General features: G+C 28.1%; 1 protein-coding gene across 1 annotated transcript; it reads right to left on the bottom strand.

Moving 5' to 3' along the window:
• Positions 1–7372: 7372 nt before the first annotated feature.
• On the bottom strand, positions 7373–9808 carry LOC112591751 (RING-box protein 1A-like). Its single transcript, XM_025335671.1, has 2 exons — positions 9641–9808; positions 7373–7873 (listed from the first exon to the last, which is right to left on the bottom strand). The coding sequence occupies exon 2, from the start codon at positions 7867–7869 to the stop codon at positions 7531–7533; it is 339 nt and encodes a 112-aa protein (XP_025191456.1). The 5' UTR covers positions 7870–7873; positions 9641–9808; the 3' UTR covers positions 7373–7530.
• Positions 9809–10052: the final 244 nt, after the last annotated feature.

Consider the following 10052-nt stretch of genomic DNA (forward strand, 5'->3'; position numbering starts at 1 on the left):
TGATATACGTTATGCCCTCGAAAGATACTCGTTGAACAAAAAAAAAAAATATATTCCGTATAGACCAATTTTATTTATGCACGTTTGTGTTTTAAACGTTCTGCTGTACAATATATAACTCGTAACCGATTAAGTAAATGTATAATGAATGCGGAAAATTTTAATTCAATGACAAATCATTACACACATAAAACGATTATAATCAAGTATTATGATTTGTTAATCAAAATTACTTATTATTATATTTCATGATATAATATGATTTTTGATATTGATATTAAAGTTTAAAGTAATTTATTGTACCATCAATATTATTATTATCAGTTTTCCTTACACAAAAATACCTAAAATAATAATAGAACATTAATATAACCCTATAATTACTTAAAAATAAGTATAGTATTATACTGTTCTTATACATCACATTTATCATGAGAACCAAATACAATAAGGTCCATTCGTAATATAAGTTTTTAATAATTTTGCCTTATATAATTTATAATTTCACTGTTATCTATCATGTGTAAATGATCAATGATGTATCGTGTATTGGATGGTACACGTGGGTATTATATTATTTTTTATTAATAGGTATCTACTATAAGTACACACAAAGCTCGAAACAATGTAAAAATGTATACCTATGTAATAATAGGGCTTGGAACTTAATGATCATAAAAAGTACTAATTATACCTAACCATGCGTTTATATAATAGTACAAATATGCTTTAAAAATATGTACTCAATTTTTGTTTTACTCACAATTGTCATAAATACAAATATTTTTTATAATTTATTATCTGTACTAAATATTTATAATAAAAACGGAAAATTGTATGTCAACTAGGGATTTAAAAAACAAAATACAATAATACCTAATGTTCGCGCAAATTATCGGGTGCTATGAAATTAGAAATAGATATTATCGCCTTAATCGCGAATCCTCTTACCTGGGGTCAACGGCCCCCTACAATACAATATTTAAAGTTCAATTGCCTGGTGTTAATCTCTGATTGCTAGGTCAACGACCGTCACAATGAGATACCTATACGGAGATATAAAAGGCCGTAAAGATTAAGTACAATTCATATTGTCCAACTTCGCTTGATATAGGGTCAACGGCCACGTTATCGGAGGTACCGAAAAGACAGAAAATTGGTTCTTCGCGAGACTTCTCCGTGCGACACTTCCTAGCCAACAAGCTCGTCGTCACGTTGCCACTTCAGACTCGGTTCGTCTTTTATATAACGTATAAGTGTGCGATCGCGTTAAGCTCGACATTTGCCAGTTCGTCGGGTTCCTATGTTGTGCAATCGTACCTGTAACTTATAGCGTCATACGCCATCTCACGTTCCGAGTCGTATACACATAAATATATATCGTGAATCGCGTTTCGCATCACGTAAAACCTAAATATATATATATAGTGTGTTTCGCGATCTCCATCTGTACAATAAAGTACGACTCTTATAGTGTTTCGCGTCCGACGTCTTGCGATCCAAATGTTGTTCACATGACACACACATATATATACATATATATATCGTTCTACGTAAAACTTAAATATATAATATGTATATTGTGTCTCGTTGTCGTATTTTTGTATTGATGCGTTGTCGTCCCGCTTATCGCTGAATTAATATATTGTGCTTCGCGATCTCCGTCGTATAATGGTCAGTCGGCGTGTTTAAGTGCCGTCAATTATCAACATTAAAACTTTTATCAATTTATTGTCTGCCCGTTGTTGTGTCGGCGTGCACCTGAAGAAAAGCTGACCGGTGGCCTGATTGCCGCCGTCAATTCGTCAACTACCAATTACCATCAACAATATCCATATTTGAAACTGGAGTCGCGTAAAATGTAAATATTATTATCTTTTATTATATATATTATATTATACAAATTGTACTGTAACGATTGTCGTCTATCGACATCGTACATTATTCCTTAAGTAGGGCACACGTTATTAAAACGCTGAGTGTGAGGAATGGCAAGCGGGGCCGACTGCTGACCTAAGGCTTTTAGGCAGCAGTTTAAGGTATATAACAAGGACGAATACGTATAGTTAGTGTAGAAGAGTGTGTGTGCGACACCAGGAGCAGACAGACGACCAGAAGACTCCTCAACGATCCGTGCAGCTATCCACCATCCACACTCACGGCTTGTCAATCTACCCGGATCGGTAACCTTCATTCTATTATATAAATCTTAAATTATCTGTTAAATATACGTTACATTTTATACAATTGTGCTTTACTTAAATAAGGTAACCCTGATCTAGTATATTAATATTACACACTGAGGTCGAGTCCCTGAGACCTCGTTAATCAAAACATAATTTTATAGGCAAGAAGACGCGAGAGCGTCGCAAACACGCATGTGAAGAGGGGACGTTACAGTACCACGATTTTGTTGCATCATGTTTGTCTGATTATTATTATTATCACGACGATAGTGATTGTGATATCGCATATATTTGTTTTGTAAACACGTCGTCGTTGATAATATAGCATTTTACGTGTTTTATAATATAATCTTTATATATTATACGCCTTACGTACGGCTCAAATATTTACGTTTTGTATGGACGTTTAGGAATTCTCAATATTTATTAGTACATATTCTTTTCGGTGGTGTAGTCATCGAGGCCGACCGCTCAGGTTAGGTATTACCCCACCACTCAAGTTTAGTTGACATCCGCCACTTACATTTTGTATTTTCGATAACCAATAATTTATATAAAAGTGTACGATTAATAATACATTATACATTTAATATAACAAAATATAAAAAATAATAATAATAAATTATGAATATAATAAAAAATAAAAATAAATAATTATAAATTATGCAGGTGGCCATAACTCTGCTATATTCTTCAAAATGTCTTTAAATGGATGGCGACCGTTTAATTTACTTCGCCACATAAATTCTGACAAATAAGAATCTAGGAAGTTTCTCTTAGCCACTATACGTTTCGTGTTCCCCATTTAGCACCACCCCACATCCTCTCAAAAATCTATATATGAGCTCCACTTGTAGGATCCACAAAGTTATATTTGTGGTTTACTGTTGAATGTGTATAATGGCCGGTTATTATAGGCTCGCCAGGAATCAGATATAATGGTCGATCCAACTCGTATACGTTCGAAATTATTGGCAATAATGTATTTTATTTTCCGATCGATTGGGTACACATACGACAAAACACTCATTGGTCTCACGACATATGTCACCAAATATCCATTGCTGTGGCAGTATTCGACCAGCATTATTTTTACGTCTAACAAATAAACGTATGATTCGGTACCTTTTTTTATCTGCACTCTGCAGTATATCAGTATATTATACATTTTATAACATCAAAAATACAAGAGATGTAAGTAAGTGGCGGGGGAATTGTCTTCCTGGCGGGGGTCAACTAGACCAGTACCGATTTTTTTTTTTTTTAATGAAAGAGTACCTCACGAAGCAAGTTTAAGCCTATTTTTAATTTTACAAGTTAATGAAAAAACCAGTTATTAATTTTTTAAATAATCGGCAAATAAGAATATAAAAATATTTATTTATTTTTCAAACGTGTAAGTGTGTAACTAATTATTAATTATTATTAAAAATTGATAATTTAGTGAATATCTGATGTAGTATAACAATAACAGTACCAAACTTTTCGTTATTTTTTGTTCACATTATTGAAAATTTATGATTTAATATATTAGTTTTTGGTCCAAAATGAAAAATAAATGGATAAAAAAAAATATAATAATTTTAAAAACAATACTGATGTTAAATAGTCAAAAAAAAAGCAACGCCGAATTTCCCTTACGATAAATATGTTAGCATTCGGCAACCACATTTAATACGGTTACATTTTTTTACAAGAAACGAAGTGAAAAGTTAGAAAGCTAGTTATAAAGTATTAAGTATTTATTTTTTCAACTTACAAATTTTAAAATTATATTTCAAACTTTTTTGAGGAATATTTAGCCCTTTTTTTGAGTTTTAAGTTTGTACGCCCATAAATTTGTTTACTAAAAGGTACACCACAACATGTAGGTATCAATAGTTTGAAATATTTAATTATAAAAAAAAATTGCCTCTAGCTTCTGTAATATATAATGAAAATTTAAACTTACCGTAATAAATTTGGAATTCAAACGTCATTTCCATAATGCATTTACACTGACTTATTGTTTTTTTCATTTTTGAAAATGATAACTTTTTTTTAGAATTATCCATGATACTTTATTTACATTTCAAAGTAGGTATATTAAACAAAAACTCAATCAGTGAACAGTTTTCTCACAGGATAGTACTTAAATAGCAAATGTGGTAATATTATCGGAAAATTTAACGGACGCGAGTCCTAAAACATAAAATTACAAGTATTATTTATGAAAGATATCTAACAAACAAAATAAAATAGATTATAATTCATCTTGATTTAAGATTGTGTAAAACTATAAAATAAGAGGATTTAGAAGTAAATAGATATAGAAGAGTAAAACATGATTGCGTACGTCTGTTATAGGCGACACCTTTTTAAGCTACACGATTCCGTACGATTTTACCTGATATTTAACTAAACGATTGCGTACGAAGTTTTAAGCGTTGTTGCCAATTTCTTTACCGGTATACAGGGCCCTCACAAGGGGGTCCTGCCGGTACATATACCACATATGACCAAGGTTGAGATTTTATGGATTTTGTATAATTCTTATAAGATGCTTAAAAAATAGTAAAATAAGCTAAAAATGTGTTTCATGATACAGAGAACTCAAATTAAAAAAATTATTTTGCTTTTTAACGTATTTTGTGATTTTTTGAGATATTTCTGCATTTTTAACTCTTTTGAAGCAAAATCGGTCTTATTTTATGAAATTATATTTTTTGTCAATTACCAGGTAATTTGTAAATTTTATTATTATTTTTTTTTTCTGAATTATTATAGAGCTAAATGTATTCGATATTTATTATATATTATATTATATTATTATTTATTTTATATACGATGAAATTAGTAAATTTGACAACGTTGCTTACAATTTCATACGCAATCGTGTTTATTTTTTTTTCTTAAAGGTATTTTTAACCCATCTACAAATATACGCAATCGTGTTGCCAAAAAGGACAAACGTACGCAATTGTGTTCTACCCATATAGAATACATAAGTGCATAACGTATCGCTGCTGGATCATTCCTGAAATAACACTCTGGTCTCTGGCAACAGTTGTTCTTTTGACAGTTTAATCTCCATTCGGTCAGTCTTTTTATAAGACACTATACTCTTTAAAGTTTAAGGTCTTTTTCATTATCGTTATCATAAATGCTTGGTCATTTACTCGATGAGATAACTAATATTAAACTATAAAATGTCCCTTGTACATCACATAATTTTTTTATAGAAGTCCTACTAGGGACAACATTTGTAACATTTTACCATGGTATAGTCTTCAGGTTTTGTTTTGGAATATTTTTTGGTTATTGCTTTATAATGTCACCAACCATTATTCGAAATCATGACACCAAAGCTAACAGAACTTTTTTCTTTGTTATAATAATAATGATACCTATACCTAATACAATTTCATGACACAATAAAGAGGGTATAGAAAATTGAGTAAAATTATTTTAAAATAAAACATTATGGAGAATGCTCTAACAAACGTAAATATTGTTTGTAAAAAGTATAATCCATATGGTAACAATAGTTAGTACTTAGTAATTAGTCCTTACTAGTTACTGTCTAGTATCTATTAAAGTATCAAATGATTTTGTCGATTTCACTAGTCTTTACAACTACATTTAAATATCCCACCTAAAGTGTGGTAACTGGTAACAACCAACAGTGAAGTAGTTAATTTTGTTTATATTTTAATAAAATTGTAGTAGGACACTGGTTAACCAAACAGTTTACATAGAATATAATGGTAATTAATGATGGAAATGATCGAATGATTGGTAGTCAAAACTTGAATAATTAAATTACTAATCACCGATTATAATACTATTGAAATTCAAATGAATTATGATCTACATTTCCTGAAGTGGTTATATAAATAATTGAATAATATTATTTAACATTTTATATGTGCTCATTATATTATCCTTGGTTTTAAAATTTACATTGTTTGATAATTACTTACTGTAAATCAAATTTCAACTGTATGGTTTTGTACTTTTTGATACATTCTATCATGTAATTTATTAAAGTGTTTAGGTTAATTTTAATAACTATGTCTACAACGACTGTAAATATTACTTATTCCAATCATTCCCATCACTAAAAATAACTAACGTTAAATTTCTTTCATCTTTGCGAATTGAAACTTACTCACTTGAGGACCAAGGCTCTAGCCTGTATCACAATTCACAGGACTGTTATGGAAAGCAGAGTCCAAACACTCTCTTAACATTTCCATGTTTCCCTGGTAGTATTATTATTATATCTCATCTGTGGTAGTATTACACAGAAAAAAAATTGGTTTATAGTTTTTAAATTATTGTCATTAACCATGAGTGCCTAACAATCTAAAACTTGTTCAAAATAGTACAACAGGGAATATTTTAATTATTTATGAGTGTGCTTCAATTATTATATCTATAGAATTATACTTAACATTCACCTAAATATGTTGAAATAAATACTAAACAGTAATGATTTTTTGAATATGATAGTTAAATCAAGACTTCTGCCGCAAAAATACATTTTCATAGAGTATATGTAATATCTATTTATCATACATATACTTACACTTATAAGAATTTTAATTTTTAACCATTATTCTTTATTCCTTATAATAGCTTAAATTTAAATATTTTCTGAAGATTGTAAGTAGAACCAGAGGATGTTTAGATAATATTTGGTAGAGAATTACATTAAAAACTCTTCAGTACATTATCTTTTAAACGACTTCTATCATTGGTTACTTTTAGCCAAAGTGACATGTTTATGATATTTAAAAGACAGACTTATTAATGATCAACTAGTAGAATATTTAAGAAATAGTAAAAAAAAACAACAAAAGATGGTAGTCTTAATGGCTATTATTATAGTCACCTTTCATTATGTGAATAATAAAAGTAATCTTGTTTTGAAATTAATTATTAAATCATAGCTATTGACAACACAGGAAATTAAATAACATTAAGGTTGGTTAAATTTAACATTATTTATGATGTATGTTCATATTGGACTATTACATTTAGAGTTTAGCCTAAAATCATTTTAACTTAATACAAATGAAATAACTTAGTATTCATTTTTATCAATAAATTATAGTAAAATAAATAAAGCAGTTTTTATCTTGATAGTATATAAATTTTATTATTAAATAATGTATAAAATTTAATGTTTTACAAGATAAATAGTTTGATATGAAAACTATGAAGGAAATTCTACTATTGATATTCAATATTTTTTTATAAATATTAATTTTAGTGAGATTTTGATAATACTTAAATTTTTATTACTCATATGAGAGATGAAAAAAATGTAGATTAAAATTTTATTTCAAATTTTTTTCTATTAATGACCATACTTTTGGAATTCCCATTCTCTATTGTCAAGTGGGCATACTTGACGAGTTTTTAACCAACGAGATATGCAGTGAAAATGAAAAGCATGATTACACGCGCCCCATGCAACTGTACATTCTTCACTAGATGTTGTTGTTTGGTTGGCTTGACATTCGATACATAAATCCATAATGTGATTACGACAAATGGCACAATTGTCCACGACAATGTCCCAAGCCCATAAAGCAACAGCATTCCACTTCTTTACTTCAAATCTTTTTTTTTCTACAACACCTCTACCAGTACTTGTTGACGGAGCTTCAACATATTCTTTTTTATCAATGTCCATATTTCTAATAAATAATAAATGTATAATTATTTTATTAATTTTAAAAATACAATTCACAAAACTATATACAAATATTAAAATTTATAGGGAAAAACTATACATTTTTCTATCAATTATTTTTAATTAAGAATTTAACCATAATTATCGCATAATCCTAAATTTTAAAAAGCTACCATGTTTACATTAAAACAATATGTTTAACTTCTCTTAAATTATTAAAAACAAATATTCAATAAAATTGAAGAAATAGCCTATTCTTACAATTTAGTTAATTATTAAAATAAAAAAATGACAAATGTAAAAAAGAGTTGAAACCAAAGGTTCTTAGTAGAAACACCAATTAGTTTTTTTTTTTAATAAATATAAACATTCCTTTATTTCATAAGTTAATATTTTAATTATAAAATATAACTAAAGATGGGTAGTCTAAAAAGAAATATTGATTGGATAATGCACATATTTCTTTACTTAAATTAAGAAAATTACTTTTATTTAAAAATAAAAAACTCTTAAAGCTTCTAATAAGGCTACTAATCTCATAATCAATACTTAATCTTAAAAAATTAATTCAGTAATAAATTTGAAATGCTGCTTATTACTGCTTAATACAAAGCTTCTAATTTTAATAATGATTTAAACAAACTACAAAAAAAAAAAACATTGCATTTGAAATCAGTTCTATTCTCTATTCCAAGTATGAAAGAAATACTTTAAAGCGTGCACACAGAGGTCTAAAATACAGTATACCTTATATATATAAACGATTCACTTCATAATAAGTAAATATTGGCAACAGTCTTAAGTGATGATCAATCATTACTGTCAGACATGCAAACCTATACTAGTTTTTGATAAAAATAATTCCCTTGGTATATGAAACAATATAATTATAAGGAAATAAAAAGCTACCTATCTTATTTGAAATTTGGTTTCTTTAAGTTAAAAAAAAATATATTATCATATAAAAAATTAAAAAGACGTAATAGTCTTGGGACCAGTCCAATGTGTGATCTACTGATAAACGGCTGGTCCAATGTGTAATCTACCAATAAATGGCTGGTCCAATGTGTGATTAACTATTAACTATATATTATGTCCATACTGCAAAAGTATTTTTTAAATCTGATAAAAAATCATTAAATATTTGAGTTTGTACCAGGTGGCATGACCGCCACCATTCTTCTTTAAGTTGGCGGTCTAATAATGGAGATGCACCATTAACTTTAATATTATACTTAGACTTGACTAACTTCCATAACGACTCTATTGTTTGAGTATGAGCTCAATTTCAATTCATCAAAAATTATATTTTTAAATAAATAACCCATTGTTGTAATAGAATTCATTTTAAAATTTAAATCGTTACAAAACTAGTTATAAAAAAAAAATTGAAAAATTGACCAACAAACGAAATGACCTAACGCTAAATGATAACGGAATGTTTAAATGATGTATTTTAGAAATACAATACAGTCGTAAAATCCATATCATATTGATAATTATATAGGTATAGCACTATAATGTAAAATATAGATATGTTTTCAGTAGTTCTACCTATAACGCTTTATTGTAGATAGCAGTTTATCGGTAGATCACACATTGGACCGGTCCCATAGTCTTTAGTAATAGAACAGCAATTACCTATTCCGAAGTGATTAGATAATCTATTATTTAACCACAATCAAAACAAAAATAATTAAAATGTCCGTAATTAGGAACAAAATTGTTAAGTTGATACTAATGGCATTAAAAAAATAAGAGTTTAACTTACCTTCAGTTTTCGAAAATTTGAAAATAAAATCAGAAGTAACAAGACTTAATAATTTAGAATTTCAATATTTCACACGTGTCCAGGACTCATGAATCAGGAGACAAAAAATATTATTTGGTATGATGATGATAAAGCTAATAAATTATAACTATTAACCTCGCGGTGAAAAAAAAAAATAACTACACACATAACCTTAAAAAAGAAACAAAAGTTAATATTTGTTATTTTGTTCCAAGATTTTAATTTATAATAAATTAATAATGTGTATCATAATATCAGCTTATATAAACATTAAACCATTAAAAATTCAAAAGTAGTACATTACAATTATTATTATTTCTACAACAAAATTAATTTTTTTATAAAATAATAGTAAATATAAAGTAAATTATAATAGCTGTATTACGATCCA

Source organism: Melanaphis sacchari, unplaced genomic scaffold (genome assembly GCF_002803265.2).
Source record: "Melanaphis sacchari strain LSU unplaced genomic scaffold, SCAv2.0 Contig142_pilon_pilon, whole genome shotgun sequence".
In the NCBI taxonomy this organism is placed as follows: Eukaryota; Metazoa; Arthropoda; class Insecta; order Hemiptera; family Aphididae; genus Melanaphis; species Melanaphis sacchari.